We start from the raw sequence: 27,978 nt of genomic DNA on the forward strand, positions 1-27,978 counted from the left end.
GGTTGTTATTTTTTTTTTTGTTTTTGTTTTTTTTTTTGCAGCGTGATCGCGCGCGTGTTGAAGCTGCGAGCATGCAAAGCAACGAGCGACACAAGGAATCAGGAGCAACATGGACAAATCGTCAACTTCTATTCTACAAATGCACTTTATATTTATTCATCTTTAGTGTGGAAGTTAAGAGAAGCGTCGCGGGTAAGCAGAAGAAACACAAACTCGCTTGTTTTGACTGGTTTTAACGCGCTGAAATGAGGCAGATGTTGAAGCTGCTGGCTTCGCTTTTTGTTTAGGTGAGAAGTTTCACTTCGGAAATGTCTGCAAAAGCTGCTGGTTTTGGATTTGGTGTCGTGGAATGCTACGACCCAAAAGTCCGAGCAGTGAGTGGAACCAGATGTGGAGACAAAATGAGGGGAGGAGGGAAGGCACCCGAGGCTTTTTCTATTTCTAGCCGAGAAAACTTAAATTTTGTTTTAAAAAGCAAAGAAAATCACACATTTTTCTGCTGGTTTTTCTTTCTTTTTTTTTTTTTTTTTTTTGTTCTACTTTGGTTTCGGGTGATTTTTTTAGGCTGAATTGTGAAGCCACAGACTGGATTGACGCTTCATTTGGCACCCAGGGGGCATATGTGACCTTTGCATCCTGTTACAGACTCCAATTAACACACTCAGTCCGGACCATGACAACACCTAAAAACCCATCCTAACACATGTTGACGGTAACGATATGAATACCAGTTGTTCTGCTGAAGTTTATCACGTTTTTCTGTATGTTTTCAGATGCATGTCAGATTAAAATCCACCACTAACTCCCCTCTCACTCGTCGACTACAGTAGAGTCTTGGTAAAGTCAGTTTTCATCTCTGCCAGTCAAAATACAAAGAAAACCTAAACTTTTTTGCTGCTTGAATATTATTAAGCTGACATTACTGAAAGTGTTTAAAGAGTTTCTTACCTAAACATCGATTTTTAAAATGATTTATTCTTTTACAACAACAACAAAAAAGTATCTAACATATTAAGGTTAATGTTCATCTCCGAGCAGATCTTACTAAATATGTATCCCAACTCATCTTGAACTCTGAAATGGCTCACCCTCATCCACCGTCAAATTCCCTCTCATCTATTTTTATTCAAAATAGAGGAGATTGAAAACAACGTACAGATTTGCTTATTTGTTTTTGGAAATGCTGTCTCTTTGGATTTGTCATGAAAATTGATTTTTAATCCCCTGCCAGCAGTTTGATCTTGAAGATCTCAGATCTGAGTGGTTTGAGCTCACTATCACAAGCTTTTATGAGCTCTTTGTTTTTGCCCTATGTTGCCCCGATGTGCTTGTGGGAGCACAAATGAAAGATTAATTGTAAAAGTTACTGATACCCAAAAAAAAAAAAAAAAAAAAAAAGATTTGAGGGGATTTTCTTGTTGATGGCTGGCAGAACTTCAGTACTACAGTTTATTTGAGCAAGTTCAGGCAACTTCAGCCGAGCAGCGTGGGATTTTAAAGTAGTTTCTTTCCTTTATCAATGGAGGGAGCCCTAGTTCTGATCACACAGAAAACTCTTACCTTCCTTAAAGCCCACACTGTGGTAACACGCCAGCCCTATTATCTTGTGCATAAGTGTGGGAGTGATGGAAAGTTTTCATTCTGGTTTCTAAGTTTGACGCACACACTTTCCCAGTGGTTCTAGTTTGCCGAGTTTCTGAGTGTGGCTGTTTTTTTTGCCAGAAGTCCTCCTTTTTCCTCCAGTTTTTTTCGGATGAGGTAAAAGCCTATCCACAGTCGGGGTTTCTTCAGAGACCACCATAAACACTGACGAAACAAACACAGCAGGCTGGAATTTCCTGCCTATTTGTTCGTTGCCTTTTTGTCACACTGACCAGTTAAAGGTCTGCTTTTTGTGCTTTTATTACAAACATCTGTCAAAACAAGTCTCTGGGAACGGTCTTTGGCTCAAACATGGATTAGATCTGCAGGTCAGGGGGAAATATTGATACAGATAGAAGACACCGTCCTTCTGCTTCGTGAATGATACTCTAGTTAAGCAGATATATTTGCTGATCTCATCAAATTTCCAGCTCCAACTTGCTATGGATGAGCCACCCAGCACCACTAAGTCATGTCCCAAAACCTGGTCCAACAGATGACTGTAAGAGGTGGAAGTTCTGGAAATCGCTGCTTCTTTTGGCCAATGTAACTGGTTGATTTTGGCAGCAGGTTTCAGCTTCTCCCTTTGGTAGGAAACTGTCTGAAGCTTTGCAAGAGAAAAAGAGGGGTGACAGGGCAAAAAGGAACGAAAAAAAAGAGGATGAGCTCCCAGCAGGAGAGCTGTTGTGGCTTAGCTTTCACAGGGCTCAATGGCTTAAAGTTAATCTGGAATTCTGCACTCCCTGATTGCCCGGGAGTTTTCTCACATCAAACATGCAGCCGCGCCGCATCCAGAATGGAATTAAAACTCCCTTTTAGATTTACTTCTTGCTGTCTTGAAGTTAAGCTTCAGGTTGTCTGGTGGTTGTGAGTTTCTCTCGTTGCTTTATTTGCACTGTGCTCACGTTCACAGAGTTTACAGAACTCAAAGCAATGTAGTGTTTTTGTTTCTTAATGCTGAGTTGTGGGGAAAGAAGCTTCCAGTTAAAGCTAATCTATTAAAAATGGTTTGAATAACTATGGTCAAAAGTAGGGATGCACCGATCCACTTTTTGGAGGTTCCGATACCGATATCAGAAATTTGAAAATCTGCAGATACTGATATTTGCTGATATCAAATCTGTTTTTTTAAACATTATTGTGACTATATTTATTATTGCGGTTATAACTGTGTGAAATTTTATTAGGCTGTAATAAATTACCTCACCCATACAAATATAATAACATTACAGATCTCACAATTTTTTACCAAGTTTTGTTTTGATTTGGCACATTTTAAACAAATACAAGTATATATGTGTGATTTTAAACAAATATCTCGCTTTTAGTGAAACAAAAAATATCATATTTTAAAATTCAAGGCATTTATTTCTTTTATAATGCGTCCGAAGCATGTCATCAAACACATTTGTGCTGGCTTGACTAGTGTGGTATCTGAAGACTTTTATTAATACCAAGTACGAATACACACACAAGGTATTGGGGCGATACCAATACTGATATTGTTATCGGTGCATCCCTAGTCAAAATGGTTTGATGCCATGGTCAAAACGTCACAGTGAATGCTAAAAATGCACTAGTCTGTGGCTGTTTTTAATGTTCACATCCTGAACATAAACATTTTATGTTGGTAGACATCATCTATAGTTGCAAATCTGACATAAGTTACAGTATTTGACTGAGAACTTCTAAAGAATAGTTTTTCGTTTTATTTTATCCGCAATATGATTGGTTGAATTTGAGAACCTTTACATTCAACTCATAACCCGCTATCTCGTCTGGTATGACAGCGATGTTCAGAAGTGGAATACATGAGCTTTGAGTTTGACAGACTGTAATTCTGATTTAATATTAGTATTTAAAGTTTTAATTAATGAATAATTTGTTTAGATGTTTTCATTGTCTGTTAACAGATGAATAAACATGGAAGGCAAGTTATCTAACAGAAGTTAAAATCTTTTTGTCTTTAATGGATCCACCAGACGGTAATTTTCTGTAGAAGCAGGTCTTCGCTTGCACTTTTTTTTTCATTCGTCTCTGGATTGTGTTGCATTAAGGGCAACTAGTGACTCATGGAAATCTGCTTTTTCCCTCAGAGGCAGCTGAAGCCTTTTGATAATTGCACTAGTGTTTGGATTCAATGTTGTACCTCCTACTTGTTTTCATCTCCACATTCGGAGTAAAATGTGTTTTTGCTTCTTATGGTGACATTTGTATTGTAATTTCAAACTTTGTTGATTAAAACAGCAAACTGGAAGTAAACCAACTTATTAGCCGGGTGTTAGGAGAGGGTGAATGGCCTTACAGGTTATCCCCATTTTAGAAAAAAAGTTGGGGAAGTAAAAAAAAATTGGAAATAAAAAAAAAAAAAAGTTACAAGCAAATCGTGTAAACTGTGTTTTCAATTTTAAGAAAAAAATAAAAGAAAGTTGTTACAGGTTCAGTGAAAGACAGCAAAAATGGCAAGAAGTCAACTTTTTTGGGGGTTTTTAAGAACCCAGAACATCTCAAAGTAAAGAGACTGTTATAATTAAAGGTGAAGATTTTATAAAGTAAGATTTAAAACCGTTTGTGGATAATAGATAATCATCTATGTGTCTTACTGACTGAAAGAAATCCAGAGAAACGTCTTTATCAAATCAAATTTTTCATATAAAACATTTTTTTCTACCAAAAGTGGCCCAAAGTGCTAAATAAAATAAAACTAAGAGTTAGTAAAACCAGACCTCATCATAGTCTCACTCTCTCTTAAATGTACCAATGCACACACACACACACACACACACACACACACACACACACACATCTAAACAGATACACACAGATTACATGCATTTTTTCTGTAATCAAGTAAAAAAGTCCAGTTAGAGAGGTCGAGTTGTACAAGAAGCAGACATGACTTTGTGCATGGGTTCAGAAAGACCCCCTGAAGCTCCACTTCATTGCTGCCTTGATAAATACAAGCTTAAAACTGCACCAGGCAAAGAAAAAACATAATGTAACAATGCATAAACAAGAAATGGGAATATTGTTTCCCTGTTCTCACAAAGGATAATGTGAAGTATAAAGGTAACATCAGCTTCACACCTGCTATCGTTGATGCTCAGCTACTTTATGAGCCTCTCGTTGCAGCGAATCTTCCCCATCTGGAGCAGCTGGAATCAGCACACACAGTTAATTTTACATTGCAACAGACAGTTCAGTTGTTTACTTTGTCAGTATTTTCTTAACCAAAGAGTCTGCATGTTGTTTTACAGCACGGCAAGTACAGTTGTTGCTCAACTCGTACGATGATCAGCCGATTAATCAGAAGTGGCTGACTTGCTGGATAGTCTACTGCCAAGCATTGTTTTAGCAAAGATCTAAAATATGGTGAGATGCTCACTACTTTCAAATACTTTACACAAACACTGATAAAAGAAATGTTTCTTTAAACATTATAAATTAAGCAAAAGGGGTGCTGGGTCCCTCAGGTCAGGTCATAAATGTGCTCCTGTTCTATTTTTTTTTACATATAATGCAGGTATCACATCAGAAAATGAGCAATGCCGACACTGATCAATGATCTCAGTGTAAATGTTTGTCATGTTAAATGAGGGGATTCAAGATAACAAAAATGAAAATGCATGGATTCAGTTTTATTACCATTCACACAGCTGTTGTACTCGATGAAACATGGTTGTTATAGCAGGTTGTATTCATTGTTTCACTGTAGAGCACTTTTAAACTCATGCTGAACTGCTCTGTGAGCTCTGACTCCGCTACTAACCGAATGAGCAAACATTGCCTCTGAGAAACGAAACCACAAAGTGCCTGAAGAGAGGCGTGTCGGTCCGCTTCTCCAGATTACAGGGATTTTTATGGCGCTTTTGATGAGCCACCATTGTCCCAGTGTTCGTAAAAAACAGAGCAGGAAGCTCGGAGTGTTGAGCCGAGAGGCAGGAAATCAAGGATTTGAGCTGAGTGGATTTTAGGTATCCACGTATGGTCATGTTTTTCAGCAAAATGCCCTGAGATCTTCCCCAGTCACCCTGCTTCCTGGCCTCTCACACGAGCCTGCTGAGTAGGAATGCTGGAGGTCTTTCTTTCTGCTCTCAATTTCAAGTCAGAGAGCAGAGAGTCCTGTTTATTCTGGCAATTTTCTTTGAAACAGTTTTAATTTAGAGTCACTTGTACACTCCTGACTGGTATGTCTTTCTCTTTCTGCCACCATCACACACTGAACAGTGTCTTTTTATTCATCACCAGCCTCTAAATCCTGATGATGAAAAGACACCATAAAAAGAAAAAACCAGGAATAGAAGGAATGCACGTGTATTTTTAAGGAAAAGGGGGGGGGTCGTTCTTGACTTGGGATTTCTGTCACCCCGGAAAAGATGAAACACTGCGATCATTGATGTTGCATAAACACAGAAGCAGCCACTTTCCACGGATTTTCTGTCATTTCTACCATAAATTTCATTTTCTAATGGCATGTTCATGGATTTCAGGGTTATTTTTATGATTGCATGAGGATTGCTGTGCTGGCAGCGTCGCATTTAGACAACAGATCCCACCATGAAAACTAGTTCAAAGCCAGCAGTGTCCATTATTGGAGATATTGATCCATTCCCTGACCTCTTAGCTGTTAACATGAAATTACATTTGCATCAGTGTTATTGACTGCTGCTGTTGTTTCTCTCGCTCTGCACAGCACCAGTGGAATCTGATGATTTTGCCTTCTTCCTCGAGGGTGTCAACGGATGCCTGGGGGTGCTGGGCGACTCAGTGATTGTGACACCCTCATGTGAGGAGCCCCACCAGCGTTGGAAATGGGTAACTCGAGGACGCCTGTTCAATCTGGGCTCGTCGTTGTGCCTGGGCGTGAGCACAGGTAACGTCACCTTCACAAAGGACAAATCTGCTTTAGGCGTGTACACATGTGATCGAGAGCCCCCCAGGGTGCGTTGGTCTTGGAATTGTGGTCAGGTGTTGGACACCTTGAACAGTTATCGTCAGCTACCCTCCAACTGGAACTCGTCCATCGCCTCATCTCCCTCCATGCTGAAATGGAGACTGTATGGTGATGTGCAGGACCTTTGCTCTAAAACATATCAAGGTAAGAGTCACTGAGCCGGTACTCTTCAGATTAATAGTCAGCCTGTGTGTTAGTGACAAATAACGTCTTAAAAACAAAAGTTTTCAGGGTTAACACTCCAGGATTCCCAGGAGTTGCCCGTGAGATGTAAAAGACAAAAATAAAACCAGATGCACAACAAAAAGTAAAAACAGAATTTTAGCCATTTAATCCTTCGCTTAATGAAGGAGTTTACCCTACACACACACACACACACACACACATACACACACACACACATGTTTTTTGCTCTTCCCCTTTCTCCTTTTCTTGTCCTCACTCCCTTGGATAACGTCCCCTTGCATTTCCTCGCTGAATCAGACATAACGACTGTTCAAAACGGCCATTTGGTTCATATCTCTAGTGTGTGATGCAATACCGTTAACCAAAATGTAGTTATCATTCGATGCCTCAAGATGAAGAAAAAAAAAAAAGCGCTAAAGTGTGATTTCTCAGCCTCGGGAGGCTGCAGGGAAATTACTGCTTTAGGAATGCACATAATGAATGTCAGTGAGCCATCAAAATGAGTCAGAAGCACAGAGTTTGAAGGTCAGAGAAGTATGCAGTGGTGTTTTAAAGGAAGAGAATGTTTTCAGTGACAAACACACTTACTGATGAGTGTGTAGCTACAAAAATAAATGCATATATGCATGCACTTACACATAGGCAAGGTAAGGCTGGTTTATTTGCATAACACATTTCATGCAACTCAGTGCTTCACATAAGACACTCAAGGCGTCGCAACAAGGTGCAAAAGAAACATTAAATATGGAAATAAACCTGTTAGCTTAACTGGCAACAGATCAGTAACATGAACATGAGGAGAGGCATGCTTCATACTGGATGGGCTCAGGAAATAAGCAGTTCACAGGAAAATCAACAAATTCTTTTTTGAAACCACGGACACAACGTTCTGCAGACTGAAGAGGAGAGGGGCTACCCCGACTGCAACAGCCAGCTGAAAGGCATCTCTGATCTCATGGGGTTGAATTAGTGTCTATGACACAAGCAGCTTCCGCATCCATGAAGCTCCAGTGATGCTGGAAAGTACATGGAGGTTTTTAGAGCAACATCTGCCGCCCCCATCCAGACAATGTCTCTTTCAGGTAAGGCCTTGCAGATGTCAGCAAGACAATGCTAAACCACAACTGCATCCATCACAACATCATGGCTTCACAGGAGAAGAGTCCAGGTGCTAAACTGGCCTGCCTGTGACCAGACCTTTCACCAGTATGAAACGTTTGGCATTTCCTGACATGAAAAGTACAGGAATAAAGGCTCAGGACTGTTAAACTGCTAAAATCCTGCATCAGACAAGAATGGGACAGCATTTCTGTCCTAAAACAGCAGCATCTCCCCAGCCTTTCCATGTGGTTTGCAGAATCGTTAAGAGAAGAGAGGATGCTGCACAACAGTTCATCGTGTTCCAACTATTCAGAGAAAAGTTGCTGTAATCAGATGAAAATGAACAAATCTTTTCTTTAAAGTGGTAACATGTATCAGTTTCAACATCCCATATGTTTAACATGTTCTATTGGGAATATAATATGGTTTTCATTAACCCCTTCATGAATAGTGGCCACATAGTGGGCAACCATTTACAAGCTTTTTTTTTCTTGCATAGTCATGAATAAGGATGGATTTTTGTAAATAAACCACTTCAGTGGATGTTAGTGAGTCATCCAGTACATTTCCACTCAGCGGAGAATAAATAAATATTTGGTATAATTGAACATAATGTAATTACACAAATTTACCGTCGAGACAAATAGGAAAAAAAATTAAACAGCTACATTTTATAGAAAATTTACATAAATATAATTATAATTATGTATAGTTTTATAAATATTTTATAGAATACATTTAACTAAATAATAAATCATGATAAATTCTAAATATCACTAACAAAAAAAAGTATCATTGCACATGTATGTAGAGATCAAATATTATACTTAAAAAAATGTTGCATTGTTTTTTATTAATTAATGCATGAAAGGGTTAAATTTACAGATCATTTCATTCTGTTTTTATTTGTATTTCACTCCGTCTCCCTTTAAGAATAAATAAAGAAATAAAGAAATAATTGGAGTTGACATTGTACCATAACAAAGCAATGCTTTGGATGCTTTTAGTTAGAAGAACAGATTGAATTAGTTAAACTACAGCTCAGGTAAAGATCCAGAAACAAATGTAAACATATATGTGTCCACGAACAGGAAAGTTGGCCGTTTCATCCCCAATCCTCTGCAGATCCTCTGCAGATGTGTTGAACGTTTCCCCAAAGACACATGTAGCCATGCGGCGGCCCAGTGAGCTGCTCCTTCCTGTGTGTTTCTGCCTCTGTGTGGCACATATACTAACTGTTTTGGTCTCTCCAGCTGGATCTGATCAAACGGATAGAGAGGAATCTGCTTTTAGGGGATGTTTGAGGACAAGTGGCAGTCTGCCAGTCAGAACGCCAAGGAAAACATTACCGGTGTTTGTAAACTCCAGTAAACACACAGAGTTATTCTCGCCCTCAAGTTATTTGTTTTCATATACAGTTTTCATTTCAGATTATCATCTAACCATCGTGGTTTACAGCTGAGCTTCGCTTCCACTGTCAGGCCCGTTTTTATAAATATCAAGTGTCACGGTTGTTCTGGAGGTTCGGCTGCGGAGCTCAAGGAGCTAAAGTCTGTAGTTAACAAGCTCTGCTTGACTGCAGTTAAAACCAGATCTGGCATCAACGTAAGACCAGAAAATCTCCCTTCACTTTACTTTCATTATCTCTCCTCTCCTTTTTACTTTTATGTGGGAAGAGCTGGCTGTTTTTGACATTTTTAACTTTCAACGGCTGATCCTCACAAGTTTCTTTGTGAAGTCAACTCGCTGCTGGAGAGGAATGCCTCCAACATTAGTCAGCTCCACTGCAGCCAGTCAGCGCTGGAGCCTCAGAAATCTTTCCTCCCTCGTTTATCGTGTCTGCCCTACTTTCCATTGGCCTGACGTGTTTTGGTAGCACTACAAATCCAGTCTCTTGCTCTCTTGCTTAATTTCCATTGCCCTTTCTTTTACTCTGCACTGAACTTGTGGCATGTTGACACTAGAACAGCAACCATGTGATATTTTGTCTAAAGTTGAGTTTGATCCTGGTTTGGAATATAAAGATGAGGGACTTATCATTTTCCTGTGGTCAAATCTGCTCACTGTTTCATAAATAATCATAAAAAAAAAAAACAGGACAGCTTTATTAAAATCTTTAGCATTCTGATTTCTACCTGTTTCACTTTACTGTTTTGACTGTAACATGTGTGTGTTGTGTATGATTACACTGGCTCCTGAGCAAGGCCGGATTATCCAATCGGCATTATGGGCATGGGCCCAGGATCCCATACCCATTGGGGGCCCATGTGGGGCCCACGTAGGGCAAACACCAGCAGTTTGGACATGAAACAAAATGAACATAAAAGCCAGATAGTTTAACCACAGCGTCTAGTGTATTGCTATTGGTATCACTGGCTGAGAGATGTTAGAAATGTCGTTTCACAACGTATCATTCACAATTTTTACAATGTTATGATGTGGAACGGGGCCCCTGGAACACTCTGGGCCCGGGGGCCTGTGCACTTTTTATACGGCCCTGCTCCCGAGGTATTTCAGTTCAGCACCATAACTTCAGACGTCCCAAGCGAGGCTTTAAACTCTCCTCTGACTGCTCCCCAGAGATCTATACAATCCAGGGCAACTCTCATGGCCGACCCTGTTACCTGCCCTTCCTGTATGACGGCCAGTGGTTTCACAACTGTACCAGCATCGGCCGTGAAGATGGCCACCTTTGGTGTGCCACCACCTATGACTACGGCAAGGACGAGCTTTGGGGATTCTGCCCGGTCAAGAGTAAGTTATTAAACTAACCTGTTCAGAGCTTCACTTTTGCCAGCATCTCCTTCCACATGAACATCCTCTCACAAATCTCATCACTCTTCTTTTTTATTGGTCCCATTCTTTCGCCGTCAGGCCGCAGCTGTGAGACATTCTGGGATACTGACCCACTGACAGACAGCTGTTACCAGTTTAACTTCCAGGCTACGCTGTCATGGAGCGAGGCTCGGATCAGTTGCCAGCAGCAGGGGGCAGATCTGCTCAGCATCACCAAGCTGCATGAGCAGACCTACATCAATGGTAAAGTCAGAGCTTGCAAATATACATCTGTAGACAGATGCTGAAGATGTTTGCTGGAAATATGCATCAGTAAACATGTCGTATCATGCTGTTTTACTGTTTTATGACAGAAGAGATGATCATGGATTGATGTTTAGTCTCAGAGAGCAGATATCTGGGGTCTGTTGGTACTGCAGGCTGTAACTGATTACACTCAGTTGTCTTTACTTACAGCCAGTGATGTAGTGGTCCATCAAGAAGTGGGTATACTCTTAATTTTTTGTCCTTGTTTTAAAAACAGAAAAAAAGTAGCCTAGAAAAACGCTGTTTCAGAAAAAGTGACATGTAAGACTCGATTTAGTCTTAAAAAATCCATCATTATATTTGCTCATTTTCTCATAATTTCTGCTCTTCGGTTTCAGGGAAGAAGATTTATGAAATTACTAAACCAATACTGGCACAAAGACTAGTGAGAGACGGGCACATAGACATATACACATGTAGCTTTATTATGTCTATGTTCAGGTTAAGGTTAATGCAGCTGCTGACTAACTACACCAGTGTAGCATCGGTAACCTTAGCTGAGCTTTTTTACACACGTTTTAATGAAATTTAGAAAAAAAAGTCTTATTAATTAAGCCAAAACCCAATTTTTGTTACAAATTAACAATAGCCTGATCAATTGAAGTAAGTTGATTTTTTTTGCAGTTGCATCTGCATATATATGTTGGTCTGGATGCAAACAATCCTTGGTAATCTACACATGCTTCACAGTTTGTGTCATAAACTTTGGCTCAGAAATTACAGAAATATTGAATAAAAAAAGGGGGTAATAACAGTAGACTACGAGGATCGCATGTATCTTTTAATTTCTAAACAAATGAATAACTAAACCATTCAGCATGTACACACACAGCATGTAAAGCTGTCCCCAGCCTTTCCATGTGATCAGTCACTGAAAAACAACCCAAGACTAAGAAGCTGTAAGGAGACGAATCACCATGTTTGTATTGGACTCAATCAATTTCCCTCTCAAGCTAAAACTGTAACTGGATATAAATGTGTGTATTTTAAACTCAGGCATTTGAATAAAAATATACGTACGTGTGTGTTTTATGTTTCTGTTACTTGAAAAGCAAACATGCTGCAAAAACCAGAAGGACAAAAAGTGAACAAATTATTTTGCATGTTGATACTAGAAATCTGCTTTTTCTTGTTGTGTTTCATCTTGTGTTACAGAATATGCAGAATGTCTTTAATGATTAATAGAACTGAATAGAATAGAATAATATTATTTGTTGTTTAAGGTTTGCTGACCGGCTACAGTGCGTCGTTGTGGATCGGCCTCAACGACCTGGACATCAGTGGAGGCTGGCAATGGTCCGACTCCTCACCGCTCAAATATCTAAACTGGGAGCCAGGTTAGCCTGTAAAAACACTTCTGGCTTCTCTGACTTTCTAAAGTATTTCTGATCTTTTTTAATCTCTTCATTTCCCACAGAGTGCTGAGTGAGCATGCATTCCTGCTTTTAGCTTGACTCTGTTAACACATCCGCTTGGCATCTTTCCAAACTGACCACAGTATTTTTTTTACTGCTGCCCCGCGGAGCACATTTTAAATTGGCAAATTGGCATCGGGGTTTTTCTGAGGAGTTTGTCTTTCTCATTCAACTCCAGAGCAGCCGAACCATGAGGAGGATGAAAACTGCGTGGTAATCAGAACGGAGTCATCTGGACGTTGGCAAAACCGCGATTGTTCTGTGGCTCTGCCATATGTCTGTAAGAAGAGGCCCAATGCCACCCTGGATCCTTTCACTACTGGTTTGTCTGGAAGTCTTTACTGCAGTCCGCAGAATAAAACAAAACTTAATGTCTGCCGCTCTTGCAGCGTCTGGAATTTGATGTGTTTAATCTGTTTGCTTCCCCCAGATTCGTGGACAGATGACCAGAAGTATGAGTGTGATGTGGGCTGGCAGGCCTTCCAGACTGGATGCTACAAGCTCACTTCTGAAAAGACGGACTGGAACGCCGCTCAGAAAACCTGCCAGAAGATGGAGGCCAACCTGGTCAGCATCCATACACTACCTGAGTTAGAGTTCTTACTGCGCAACCTAAAGAAAGGTGATTTTTTTTTCGTCTATTTTTCCTTTTAAACTTTGGACCTTTCCCTCCTTTTGTGCTGTTTCCTTGCTGTGTTCATTGACTCTTCTCTCAGTGCCCAACTTGTATCTTTGTCTGACACTGGACAACTGGGAGATGACTGGTTTCAGAGGCTCCAACTATGAGCCCAGTTAAGAGAGCGGGTCCTAATATTTGTTGTTTAAATGTAAAATAAATACCATCTGGCTCAGTTTGTAGTTATTCAAAGAAATCTCTCAAAGCAGGGTTTGAATATCGTTGACCAAGTTTTGTTTTCAGTGTTTTCATCCATAGCAGGGTCTGTACTTTGACAATGAATAAACACAAAAGGGAAGGAAATTAGCATTTTTTAAACTATTTCTCCCTTTTTAATAAAACATATTGGTGTTGTATTATAAATAGTTGGAAAGCTTGATTAGTCATCTTTACAATAAGATATAACTTGTAAGAATTGTGCGTCTGCCTCCCAAAAATATCCCCTGCATTAGTCTCTTGTTGGTATTCTTAGTTTGAGTTTCTTGGTCATTAGGATGAGAAGACTCTCACACAGTAATCCATGTTGGCCAGTTTTACACTTCATTTAATTTACACTGTCAGGGACATAAGTAGCGTGTTGAAGCTTCATCTGCAGCCAACGCAGCTTGGCACCTCCTCCTCATACTGGTCACCAGCCTGGCCACATTTGACTATTCTGGTGGGCACTCTGTGATGATCCGTGTTCTGTGTGGGAAAACGCTGTCATGCTGCAGAATGGAGTTAGCTTCTGGTTTCTGGAAATGCAGGATCATCAGTATTTGTCAGGTGCCACACCTAATGAAATGACACACACCTGGCAGGATTTGGATTTCAAAACAAGAGTAAAAAAAAACCAACAGGAGAATATTGCAGGGGATTTTGACATATATTGAGGAGGCAATACCAACACGTTTAGCCTTGCTGTTCATTCCACAAATACACAATCTTTAAAAAGTTAATCTCATTGTAAAGCTGACTTATGAGGCTTTCTATTAGGGCTGTGACGATATGCTTTTGTCCCAATTCGATTTGATTCCGATTTTTTTGGGTGCCGATTCTATTTAAATTGCGATTCTCAAAATTCTTCAATATTGATGCTTTTTGTAGATAAAATTTTTGCTAGTAATTTTTCTTGATTTCAGTTAGGAAAAAACAACACAGTAGCCAGATCATCATTCTGTTGCTATAATGCCAAAGAAGACAGGTAAAAAGATCAATAAAACCAATGAAAATGACAAAAAGTTTATAGTGGATTCATTTGATTTATTTGAAAAAAAAATCCATTTTAAAATTGTGAGGAAAAAAATCCCGATTTCCGATTTTTTGATTCGATTTTCCCACCCCTGCATTTCTATCAATGTATAATAAAACCAGTTGGTATTATGAAGGGGGAGAAATGATCAATCAAACAAATTTCTCATCAACTTCAAACAGTTTAAGAAGCCAGAAAATCTTTTATTTATTTGAACCAAATGATAAAGTTCCAAGTAAAGGTTAGAAGCCTATTTCTTACTTCTTCACCTCCTTTTTAAGGCATATGTTTGTCTATTTCAACCGCTCCAGACATAGATCAGCTATGGATCGGGCTCCATGACACCGACATGCAGATGGACTTCCAGTGGACTGACCACACACCTGTCATCTTCACCTACTGGCACCCATTTGAACCCAATAACTTCCGCAACACCCAGGAAGACTGTGTCTCCATCTGGGGCGCGGTGAGTAAACCCCCCCCCCTTCTGCATCCTCAGCCTGACCCATGAGGGCTGAGACCTTAATCGGTCCAACAGAAACAGACTTACTTTCAGCAAGTCTCCTCCATTTGTGTATATTTAGCCTCTGTGCTGTCTTTGTCTGTTTGGACCTTGCTGTCATGTGCAGGAGGGTCGCTGGGATGACAGCCCCTGTAATCTGACTCTGCCCTCCATCTGTAAGAAACCAGCAACAAAGAGTGATGGGAAGCCACAGCACCGAGACTGCAAACAGGTACAGCTACCTTCCTGCCTTCATGGTTAGTGTTTTATGCTTTGTTTGCATCTGCTGCTCGTGTTTTACAGTACATGTTAATACTGTACCAGTTAACAAACTGGTAAGGACACATTTGTGTCTTCAAAGAACATGTAAGATGCACTGTCTTGCCTCTAACTTGTACCAGCAAACTGCATCTGTTTGCAGTTATGCAGCTCATAGTTCTTTCAGATGAAGAATTCAGTCTCTTATATCATCCTTGAACAAGTTTTACAATGGGCTAAATTTACGACTATCATTGTGAGAAAAAAAATCACAGTGTGTGTCGCTGCACCTTTGTGTCAGTGGGATCTTTTGGACAGCTAATTTTTATGATATATGATGTAAATGATCTTAAGCTGAGGGTCATGCTGCTTCTCAGCTGTTACGTTCAACAAAAGTCTCTCTATGGATGAACCGTTTGTTTGGTGCAATGAATCTTCACCCCCCTGCCTGGGAACAGCGCATTATAGGCGGTAATGTGTCAGGGGTCATTTGGCCCAGCTCACGTTGCTGGGTCTGGTTGCTGTTTAAAGTCGAGCAGATGAACTTACTTCGTGCAACAATAAGCAAATCCACCAACTGTATCAGAAACAGCTCAACACACCTATGTCACAAAACTTGAAAATATAGTATTAGATAGGATGTTCTGAAGCATTGCAGGTGTTATTCCCAGAATTCTCAGTTTAGGACAGCCTGCAACTCAGTCCAGTTCCTTAACTTCCTTCTTATCCAGTCTTGTCTTAGTATGATGTATTCATCGTCCTGTTGAAAAAAGCATGTCCCCTAAATATAAGGTTAAATATGTCGCTCTAAAATCCTAATTTTCTTTCTATATCAATGCTACAAACCAACAACGTGTAAACTTCCCTTACACAGAGAACCGACACAACCTTATAACGTCACTGTCTGTGGTGAGTTTTGGACAACAGAGGAAATGTTCTTTTTCAAGTATTTTTTTTTACATGTTTTCTACACGTATCTGTGGGTGTGCGTGTATGGGGTAGGGTTAGAAGGATGTAGAAGTGAATTGGGCTGCTTTATTTAAAGCACTTTGTGATATGTTTTTAATATTTGAAAAGTGCTTCATAAATAAAGTTTACGTTGAACTGAATATATGGATAGGTAACAATTCTGATCACAGATGCCACACTTTGACAAATTTCTTATCTTTGCTCCCGAGAGAATGAATATTTCTGTTGTTTTATCATGTTTTAAAACTTTATTTTAAAAAATTGTGTATAAAATTGAAGTCAAATTATATAAACATGAAATATTTGGAGGTCATACTAACAGCAATTAAATAAATCCAAAACCAAAGTAAGAATCATAAAATGTTTACTTGTTTTGTTTTCTGTATTTGTTGTATTTACTACAGTCTGAGATTTTCCTGAATTTAGGCTTCAAATACTTCTGTAGAAGTTTAGTTTAGTATTAAATTACTCAAATGATGTCAAATATTTTCTATATAAAAATAAAAAGTAATTGCGTTTGTAAAAATCCAGCTTCCCTTTTTATGCTTTATGGAGTTTTAAAGCAATATTTAGAACATGACTTCTTGCCCACAGCTTCAGTGTTTTAGTTCAGGGATCCCCAATCCTGGTCCTCGAGGACCGGTGTCCTGCAGGTTTTCCAAGTGTCCCTGCTGCACCACAGCTGATTCATATCAATGTGTATTTAGCAGACATGTGCAGAGCTTGCCTGAATCTGAGTTAGGTGTGTTCCAGCAGGAACACTGGGAAAACCTGCAGGACACCGGTCCTCGAGGACCAGGGCTGGGGATCACTGCGTTTAGTTGAACTCTTGCTGCTGTCATAGCTGATAAAGTCACTTAACAATACCTGCTCAGCTCAAAATAAACAGCAACACACAGCTGCACTGGAAGGACCACGGGATCATGCAAAAGCCTCAGTATATTTAGCCTGTTAGCGCTGAGCTCTGTGTCTGCACACGTCCAGAAACTACAATGCAAGTATGAGCAGGAGGCAACAGGGAAATGTCATCTCAGTATGCCCAGACTTGTTCCTCTCTTTCTGCAATTAGGATTCATTTTACTGTTACGGCCCATGGCCAGTCATCTAGCTCAGGGATCCCCAATCCTGGTCCTCGAGGACCGGTGTCCTGCAGGTTTTCCAATTGTTCCTTCTGGAACACGCCTGACTCAGACTCAGACAAGCTTTGCACGTGTCTGCTAAATACACACTGATTTGAATCAGGTGTGTTGCAGCAGGGACACTTGGAAAACCTGCAGGACACCGGTCCTCGAGGACCAGGATTGGGGATCCCTGATCTAGCTCATCATTCCAACCATCATCACCTGGGGGATCTGATACACCTGGCTTTCTTCCTGGAGCTGCCCTCAGGCTGTTTATTGTTTTGCATTATTCCCTTGTGTGCTGGATGCTGATTGGTCGCCACACGCCCACCTACTCTGGTCTTGATTGGCTGGACCTTCTACTGAGCCTTGGTGCCACAGCTTGCCACTCATTCACTGACTGTGAAGGAGACTGACTGTTTGGTGTTCGAGTTGACGCTTTTATGATTACCGCTGGGTTGGTGCCAGCCTTGGATTGTACTTTAGTTGTCGGGTTTGTTTGGTTGATTTCTGATCTGATGCTTTTAAGAACTAGTGGGTCCAAAATAAAGCCTTCATTTGCGCATTTTCCTGGTTTTCTTTTGTTAATTTTGCCACCCCTGTTTACCCCTGGACAAACTCCATTGAGGGTCGTAACATTTACTCAAAGAGAAAATATTTTTGTGTTACATCCACAGAAAAGGTTAGATTTTAATTATCGATTGGTTTAGACCTAACAGGGTGAGCCCACAAATAATTGCACCTCCTCCATATCGGATATTATATCAGCGATTCGACTGAAATGGGACTATTTGAACTTTGAGATTTTGTCTCTATGAATAAAGTAATGTATATCATGTGCTTTTCTGTAGCTGCAGTGATGTGTTTTTGTAGACTGCTCTGTTTATGCTGAAAATTTTTTTATTTTAACTTTTTTTTTCCCCCTTTCCTCAGGGCTGGAAGTGGCATAGTCCAGCTTGTTACTGGGTGGGAGAAGATCTGTTCACATTCGACGAGGCTAAAAAAGCCTGTGAGGATTACGGAGCTGCCCTTGTTACTATTACTAATAGGTGTGTGGAGCACATGCAGGGAAAGACTCTAGGGTGGGTTCATCTGGGAGGTCTGTATAAAAAGTTCTTTTTATCCGTAAAGGTTCGATCAGGCCTTCGTCAACAGCCTGGTGCTTGGTCGCTCTGGAGATGCTTTTTGGATTGGTCTTCGCAGCCAGGACACTGTGGGCTCATTCCTCTGGCTCAGTGGAGATGAAGTTTCCTACACCAACTGGAATCGAGACCAGCCGGGTAGGTCTGCGTTTACCCAATAAAAACACACTATCTAATTCTAGACTGCTGCGTGATAATATTTAATGTTGGAATAAACTGACACACTGCTTTTGGTGTAAACTTATTGTGAATAATTATGGATTTAGATTAGCTATAAACATTCTCAAACAGTGATTAAAAAAAAGTTTTTTTTCATCTACAAAAGATTTCCTGAAAAGGGCACATCATGCTTTGGGGGTTAAGTGGGAAATATTCAGCTTTTTGTGCACTTGTTGATGACATCACCACCAAACCCAGTGCAGTTGCTGCCCCACACATCTACTTATTAGCTGAGCAGACTGAGCCTTTCAGGAGTGGGAATACAGAATATGACAAGAAAATGTTCAGTGTGAGAAAAGTGGGATTTGTTTGTCTTTTAATATTACAAGACGTAAACAAAATCAAGTTTCTAATCAAGTTTACGTGAACATTGGACCAGAACTACGAGAACTGAAAATGTTTGTAAGTAATTTAGGCAGGATAAAGATAGATTCATCCTTAGTAAGGTAACAAATGGACAGTATATTTCTTTTTATGTCCTTTTCTGTAAGTGTGGATTTATGTCTACCTAACACGCTGACTACAGTTTGTGAGGCTGAAAGGTTGTGTGTCAAAGCAGACGGTCTTCTGTTTAGGAGCTCCACAAGGAACTGTACTCTCACCATTTCTCTTCACACATCTTCACAGTCCTGTCATCTGCAGAAGCACTGATTACTTTGCAGTTGTGGGTATCAGTGATAGACAAGACTAAGTACAGAGAACTGGGCAATCAGTTTGTGGGGCGGTGCAAAAATAATCTCCTAAACTTGAGCACATGAATTTAAGGAAGAACAGAGGCAAGCAAAGCAGTGTTTACAACCTGAGGAAAAAGGTGGAGGAGAAATTACCTTGAAAATCTGCTGGGGAGGCTGGATAATAAATAATACATAATGTTTTCATATCATGCTTTCTATTCATCAACACTTAATTGGTTGTAGTCTTGATTTAAGTATTGTGTCAGCTTTTATATATTTGCCTTTGATGTTTGTGTTTTAACTCTGCTCCATGTATTGCCTCCTTTCTTTCATTATTTTCCAAACCTACTGCCTGTTTATTTCACTGTACCTTTTGGGTTTAGTCCGTCTGGGGGATTATGAAAGTTGAATCTAATCTATACATGAGGATTTCCAGTTGCCCAAACATGAGGATCAGTTTGAATGAGAGCCAGTTTGGATTTGATCTCAACGAAAGAAAATGGACATAGGATTCTTTCCTTTGTGAAAATGTGCAATCAGAGCAACATTCGGATATCATTTTACTCTCAAACAGTGATGATATCAGACAAACAGTTCCTGTTTTTTTTGTGTTGTCATCAGCATCGTAGCCTCTATGGGTTTGTTTTGATTAAGCAAACAAAGAATTCTGCTTCCATGGAATAGAGATTCACATCAAGCCATTATCTCTAAACAAAACCTGGAGACGAGGACTTGAAACAGATGTGGGCGAGTTGTCTGACTTCAAAGTCACTGATTGATCTGAAGACATGAACAGTGTGACCTTTTCTCAGTTTAAAGCTTTAGTTTATTACCTCTGTTGGTGTGTCTGATTAAAGGCTGACATTTTCTAACATCAAAATTCAACCAAAGAGACTTTTTTTTCTTCTTTTGCTATTAAAGTTGTGAAGCTTGTGAGCCCACAGACATGACACATACACACATTTTAGATCTGAATTCTTCAGATTTTTGTATCATGACATATAAAGTCCATCCTGTCAAATACCAGACAATTATAATGTCCAAACTTATCTTTTTAACATGAACCATATGGCAGATTAAAAAAACAAAAACAAGAAACAGCTCATGAGAAAAGCTTCCCATGTTTAGAGAGCAACTAAAGGTCAGATCCAACAGTCCTAATTGTCCTACAGGAAATATCTTCACATTTACAACCATTTATTTATTTATTGTTTTGCATTATTCCCTTTTCTCCCCTGACATCTCATCGGTGCAACCTCGCGCTCCTCTCCTCACCTACATCTTACCCTGTGTCTATTTCAGTGAAAATGCGAGGGGGCTGTGTTGCCATGGCAACGGGCTTCACAACAGGTCTGTGGGAGGTTAAGGAGTGTGCGTCAGTCAAGGCAAAATTCATCTGCCGTCAGAACCAGGACACGGCTCTGAGCCCCGAGCTCCCCATCCCTCAGCCCACCCCGAGCCTAAGCGGCTCCTGTCCCACCGACTGGAAGAGCAACAGCAATCTGCGCTACTGTTACAAGGTCCATCCCACTACATCCTCGTCCTACTAAGATTCAGCACCCTGCTGTAGGCCTAAAAGGGTGAATATTGTAGATGTTGGGTTGGTAAGCTGGCAGTTGATTCAACACTTTTTATCATCTGTGCGCAGGTGTTTCACTCCTCCCAGCTGGAGAAGAAGCAGAGCTGGCTCCAGGCTCACCTGTTCTGCCGGAAACATGGCGCCAACCTGCTGAGCATCAGCGGCCCTGAGGAGGAGCACTTTGTTCTGCAGATCTTACATGAAACATTTGGGTGCGTATTGATCTGTGATGATGAAGATTTTAATGATGATAAAACATAGTTTCATGGCAGATTTTTAAATTGTCACAAAACATAATTAATTTGATAGTATTCCAGACAAGACCTTTTGTGTGTGTGTGTATGTGTGTACATATACATAAAAATAATTGTGTATATTACCATCATTTTGTTAAAAAAAAAAAAAAAAAAAAAAAAAAGACAAATATAAGTTTTGCTGTTTTTTTTACCTGTCAAATCTTATGATTATGATATGATAAAGTCTATATTTGATTAAAAAAAAAGTCCATATATGATGATGTCCATATTATAGATGGAAACCCAAAGACAACCTCTGGGTGAAACGTGGCTTTGTCCATCTACATATTCAGAATGATTATCGTTGTGCGCCTACTTCATGCTAATTGTTCATCTGGGCTGGGTGATGATGCTAATAATGGTGATGCTGATGCCCCCAGGGAGTCCGAGGAACACGAGCAGCACTGGTTTTGGATCGGGTTGAACCGTCGGAACCCCATGGACAACGGCAGCTGGAAGTGGAGTGATGGACTAGCGGTGAGTGAAAACTGAACGCAAAGCTCACGCTGTTCACACAAAAGCTGCTAAAAAATGCTTGAGATGCTCCTTGTTTATTTATTTTTTTTGCTTTCTTCCCAGTTAACATACCAGAACTTTGGCCGCTACTACTACAACATACGGCAGTGTGCTGCAGCAGATTTGGGCACGATGACCTGGTTGGCCATGCACTGTGATTCAGAGTTAGACTGGATTTGCAAGATTCCCAGAGGTATAACAGCTCTGCATACAAAACTATTCTCCTTGTGTGTGTTGCTACAGCTTGCCATCTCTGTAAAACAATAATTACTTTCTTTTTATGGTCTCCCACCTTTTTCTTGTCAAATATGTTTTTAGGAAGTGTTGAGAAAGTTCCAGAAGATACTGAAGGTTTGTCTTATTTCTTCAGTTTTTACTTCCTTTTTTCACATCATCAAGTTATCCAGAAAGTTTATGTCAGAACAAACTCAATATGTGTGACCTCTGCTTTATCTTATCTCTTGTGTCTCAGGTACCAGCACACCAGAATGGATACCCTTTCAGGAGGCTGAGTACAAATTTTTTAACCACCGCACCACCTGGGACCAGGCCCAGAGGATCTGCTCTTGGTTTGATTCCTCCCTGGCCTCGGTACACTCCGCTAAGGAGCAGGCTTTCTTGGCTAACACTTTACATAAGGTACTGGTCATGTTTTCACAACCTTCATAAATTTCTGTACCTTACAACCACAAAGCTGAATGCCAGAAGTAACTAAATGTAAGTTGTTATGGTGTTCATGTTTTGCGTAGCAACTGCAATGTTTTATATTGTAGGACAGTAATGTTCAAACATAGCATTGTTTGCTAGGTCTTGGAGCATATCTGATGTCTTTTTTTTTATCCCACTTTTAATTTGATCAAGTTCTCGATGAGCCTTGAGCGTGGCATTACCAAAAACTATTTCTGCAGTACTACATGTAGAGAACTGGAAACAACCAGTTGTTATACTTTTAGCTAAGAAGGATCAAACAGTAACTGGAGCGATGATTGGCGATAAATCTGCACGACTCCTCCTCTATGAACAAGTACATATACAGTTAATGACAGTTTTCATTTCACCCTCAGATGGCGAAGGTGGAGGCTGACAGCTGGTGGCTCGGGCTTCACACCTACGAAAACGACGGGCGTTTCCGCTGGTCCGACCACTCCGTGCTCAATTATGTTTCCTGGGCCCTTGGCAGGCCGCATCCGGTTAGCCGGGATCGCAAATGTGTCCACATGTCCGCCAGCAAAGGTGAGATCTGCCAGAAATACACTGCAAAAACTCAGCCTTAAAAAACAAGAAAAAAAATATACAAAAATTAGGTAAATGTAGGTTAAAATAAGATGAATTATCTGCCAACAGAACAAAAAAATTTGGCTTGTCAAAACTTCCCAAAACAAGTGGAAACACTCTTAAAACAAGAGGAATTCTCTGGCTTAAAAACTAAGAATTATCTTAAAAAATAAGCATGTGTGTACTCAATTTAAGATTTTTATTCTTAGATTTCAGTAAAAATAAAAGACTGTGTTTTTCACACCTCAACAGCTGACTGGGGCGATCAGAAGTGTCACTCTGACCTTCCTTACATCTGTAAGAGGGTGAACGTAACAGGAACCATTCCTCCAACACCATCATCCCCTCACCCACCATCGGGTTGTCTGGTTGGATGGTCTTCCTATCAGCATAAGGTAGATCACCAGCATTTACCATAAAAGTTGGATGCAGGTTGTGTAGAAAGCACCAAATAACTGAAAACTATGCTGCTGATAATACAAGCAGCATATGCAGCATTCTTTACAATAACACCAAGCTCAGTCATTTTTTTGAACATCTGCTGTGTTTGTAGTGTCTCAGAGTGTTTGGTCAGTCATCTCGGGTCACATGGTCTGCAGCCAAGTTGAAATGTGAGGCTCAGGGAGGCGTGCTGGCAGTGGTATCCAATCATTTGGAGCAAGGTAATTACAGTCTTCTTAAAGTTACAACCTGGAAAGTAAAGGTTTTTCCTCACACTAACATTTTTTTTTTTTTTTTTTTATATCACAGCTTTTGTTACCACTTTGCTGAAGAACGTCAGCACCGAACTTTGGGTGGGTCTGACTTCTGACTCTAAGGGTCACTTCCAGTGGACCAAAACTGGTCTGCTCAGCTACACCAACTGGGCACCTGGAGAGCCGCTCGACAACAGTGGACCACACCACAACAGGACGCCGGTACTTGCGATTCCTGCCAGTCAGTACTCATGTTGTGCCTTTGTCTTCAGTCTGTTGCTATTCTGAGGATTTCTCCGTCACTTCAGGGAAACTGTGTGGTGATGGTTCATGGCAACCCGCAGAAGAAAACTGGCATGTGGGCCTCCCGAGCCTGCGAGATAGAAAGTAATGGCTTCATCTGTCAAAGACAACAAGGTGGGATATTCAGTAACATAACAACAGTGATGTCGTTGAAAAATCACAACAGTTTACAAAGAGAGATGTTGAAGTAAATCATCACCTCTGACTTAAGATCAAGGTCTGCCTCCGGCTCCGCCCTTCATTCCTACTTCCCTGTCAAAACCCGTGGAGCTGGGTGGAGTGACATACCGGGTGGTGAAGAAGCGTCTGGATTGGACAGGTGCTCTTCACCTCTGTGAATCTTTGAACGGGACCCTGGCTGTGGTGAAGGATCCCTTCCAGCAAGCTTACCTCACACTGCTTATTAACAGCCTGCGCCAGCCCGCCTGGATCGCCCTCTACAACTACGGAGTGAGACGATAAACATGCTTTATCTTCTGTTTAGAGACAAATGTATAAAATGTCTATTTAGAGAGAAACTACTGAAAAATGCAGCTTATTTTTTGTGCGCTCAGGGACGGAGCTTCACCTGGTTGGGTGATGAAGAAACAACATATACAAACTGGAAAGACGGGGAGCCCAATCAGATGGCTGGATGTGGCCACATGACCACCACGGGCCAGTGGACTATGACACCCTGTGATGCTAAACTGGAGGCTGCAATCTGTCAGACTAGCAGTATGTTTGATTTAACTAGAAAATATAACAAAATGCCAAAGCAAATGTTCAAATGTCAAATGGAAAGTGTGAAGAGCTGCTGATTTTTCTCCTTGCAGATGAGCCCATAAGCCACCAGTGGATCTATCCCGGGAAGTGTCCCCATTCTCTGGGGGAATGGGCATGGGTGCCCTTCAGAAACCACTGTTATGCCTTCAACTTGCAAAGTCTCAAACTGCAGCAGGATGCTCACACATCCTGCAAAAAAAGTATGAAAGCGTTTTGGAAACGTCCTCAGACTTCTACCTGCACAGCACATGATATCAACTCAAAAGCACAATAGATTGCACTACTCCTGACCTTCTCCATAGCAAACAATTGACAAAACACATCCATACATCTAAATTTAGCAGGATTTCATTGAGCACATGGCCCCGTTTTTCAGTACCTCTAACATGATCAATTCTGTTTCGCTTCATCTCTTTTTTTTTTTTTTTTTTCCTTTTTTGCCCTTCTTTAGTGGGAGCAGAGCTTCTATCCATCTTGGATGAGACAGAGAACAGCTTCATATGGGAACACATCCAGAGCTATGCAGAGCAGGCGCATGGAGCTTGGCTGGGCATCAGTGTGAAAGGTCCGGCACCACAGCTGCAGACCGTCCCCTTCATATCGCTGCACAGCAGAACACTTATTAACCGTCAGAGTTTCAGAAAACCTAAGAATATTTGTTTGGGATTTTTTTTTTTTTAAAAAGATGCTTTTCTTGTAGCTAATTTACCTCATATAATGCACTGTTTGTTTTTTGTGATCTCAAAAACTAATTTTACTGCGTCTCATTTATAGTAGAGTCAATCATTTAATTAAGAAGCGGAAACTCGAGTAAGTCAGAATCTCGTGTCAAATAAATGTGATTAAGCACGATGATTTATTCAGGAAAAGATGATTTATCGAAACAGCCATTTCATCAACTAGAACAATTAGATTATTTGTGTGAAATGCCTTTAAACACTCTTTATCAGGGTAATGAGAAAATGAATCCAGTCTCGACAACTAAATGTGGATGTGCTTGTGTTTCTCACACAGGTAGAGGTCTCGTGTGGAGTGAAGACATGGAGATGTCATTTACCAACTGGGAAGCACGTGATGTGGCTTTCTCTGTGCTGTCCGTCAACTCCTGTTTCTGGATCCAGAGCAACAGCGGCCTGTGGAAGCCAGGCTCCTGTAGAAACCGCACACATGGAGTCATCTGCAAACGGCCTCGCAGTAAGAACACACAAGATTATAAGGTCGTTTAACATTTTTATTAGCTGAAACGGCTCAAAGGATCAAATGATAAAGAAAGGTTCATAGAACATATTACTAACATTGTTCTAAAGGATTGTATACTGAAGAAAGTACTTGGTGACAGGTAAGGGTGTCAGGATGAGGTATAAAATGGTTCACAAACTCCATTGGAAAATGAATCTGTTCAAAAAGAACCTTTCTTGGTGTAAACTTGCAAAGACTTTTGTTCTTTTAACATTTAAGTGTGTAAGACTGTCAGAAGATTCAGTGAATTTAAAAAAAGTATAAGTGTTTAAGGGCCAAAGGGGGGGGGACGATTGATGGCTGACCAAGACCTCAAGTTTGGCTAAAGAGAAGCCACCATGATCTGCATATCCAGATAAGTTACGGAGTACCTTGGAAAACCATTTTCACTCGACACAGTCTGCAGCTGCTTCCAGAAATGTTAATTATAGATGAGGAACAGAAATGTTCTGTGATGACTGTCTCGTTTTCGATAGACAGGAAGACAGTGGATATCTGTTTAGTGGTTAGGTGAGTCGACATTTCAACATGTTAAATGTGTTAAATAGAGGTTAAATTTAAATAACAATTACATGTCTAACCCTGTTCTTATCACGTTTTCAAAACTGCTTTTTTTTTCTTGAAATATAGTTTGTAACAAAGCGATACATTTTCGCTAACTGGTTTTTGTTTGATTTGCAGGTGCTGAAACGTCACCTGTCACATGTAAGTTTGCTCTTCAACTTGACGTGTTTTACTGTTTATTTATGTTGTTTTCTGTAAAGTACGCTCATCCTAATTCTTCCATCTCTACTCAGTGGATGCGGACCACCTGCCCACTCTCATTGTTGTCATGGTGACGAGCCTGGTGCTGGTGGTACTGATTGTTACTGTGATCTACCTGTACCGCCGGCGAGCTGTTGGGTCGCGGGGCTCCTACGAAGGGGCTCGCTACAGCCGCACCAACTCCAGTCTCGCCGAGCAGTTGGAGAAGAACATTTTGGTGTCTGACATGGAGCTGAATGAGCAGCCAGAGTAGCTCCAGCCACACTAGACCGACCGATCCACCCAGAACTGGACCCAAGTTTACGCAAGAGAGACTGATTGTAACGCGTTGATTCAGATTCTGTTACACTTTGTGGCTTCATGTATGTTTTTTTTCTCTCCTTTGAAACCACAAGATGTTTTTAAATTGCTGAAAGGCTGCGTAGAGCGCAGCGGATGATTAAATTTTAAATTGAATCTCCTACTTCAAAATCCTCATTTGCCAAGGTGTAGCAATTCCTCCTGAGATGACTCAGATACTGCAGTTTGCTTTTATCTCAAAATGTTCTTAAGGGCCATAATCATGATCTGAGGGAAATAGTTTCATTGCAGCTGAAATATTAGGTGGAAGACCAGTTTTTTTTGTTTTCAAATAACTCCCTATGTGTTCCCTGGTGCCAAAGTCAATTTTTGCACACTGTATATTTTCAATCTTCCTGTTTTATTTGGAAGAGTCTTAACTAAACCTTCCTTTCATCCTGTAATAATCTTCTTCAGGACCAAATCTCTCTCCGTTTTTACTTTTGGTTGCCATGTCAGTATTAACCCGAACTTGAACTTGTGTTTTTCTTTTTTCACATATTTGTCATTATCTGCACAGCTTTAGAGAAACCGTTTCTCATGATGAGTGTGTGGTTTTGTGAGCCTGCCTCTCTCCTCCTTTCGGGTCTGACACATCAGCACCAGCTGTCAGGCGAGCAGAGGAGGAAGAAGTCCAAATGTGAATGTGTGGAAGGTAACAGAGACCGTTGACCTCAAACCGTCTGAGGGCATACACTATGATTGTGCACATAAGTATAACTTTGTATTGATTACTGCTCTTTAAATAGACAACATTGTGGTTTTTTTTAGCACAGCAGGACTGAGGGTTGTCATCACAGCATCATATTTTAAGCCACCGTGGCTCAGTGGATATTTTGGCACTTTTTTGGGGGGTTTAATCTAATTCGGTCTCAGTCATCCACTTTTCTTCAGTCGTCATGTCAATGATGCAGTTCTTGCTTGGCAATAAGTAATTTTTTTGTTTGTCTTAGCTGTTTTTTGCCACCATCTGGAATTGATTTAGTAATTTTTCAGGGTAGTCATTTTCTATTCA

General features: G+C 40.5%; 1 protein-coding gene across 1 annotated transcript; it reads left to right on the forward strand.

The window, feature by feature from the left end:
• Window positions 1-71: 71 nt before the first annotated feature.
• Window positions 72-27,978, forward strand: mrc2 (mannose receptor, C-type 2; the record flags this gene model as incomplete). The annotated part of the gene is made up of 29 exons (XM_079253596.1): window positions 72-192; window positions 6,335-6,739; window positions 10,463-10,636; window positions 10,757-10,921; window positions 12,208-12,321; window positions 12,578-12,721; window positions 12,830-13,021; window positions 14,618-14,772; window positions 14,936-15,040; window positions 18,090-18,205; window positions 18,288-18,436; window positions 20,494-20,711; window positions 20,840-20,982; window positions 21,447-21,543; window positions 21,646-21,775; window positions 21,901-21,933; window positions 22,055-22,221; window positions 22,647-22,815; window positions 23,110-23,252; window positions 23,411-23,519; window positions 23,608-23,774; window positions 23,861-23,969; window positions 24,067-24,305; window positions 24,410-24,572; window positions 24,671-24,820; window positions 25,072-25,185; window positions 25,635-25,814; window positions 26,541-26,564; window positions 26,657-27,978. The coding sequence occupies 29 exons, from the start codon at window positions 72-74 to the stop codon at window positions 26,875-26,877; spliced, it is 4,416 nt and encodes a 1,471-aa protein (XP_079109722.1). The 3' UTR covers window positions 26,878-27,978.

This window comes from Telmatherina bonti, assembly GCF_933228915.1.
Source record: "Telmatherina bonti genome assembly, chromosome: 14".
NCBI classification, from domain to species: Eukaryota; Metazoa; Chordata; class Actinopteri; order Atheriniformes; family Telmatherinidae; genus Telmatherina; species Telmatherina bonti.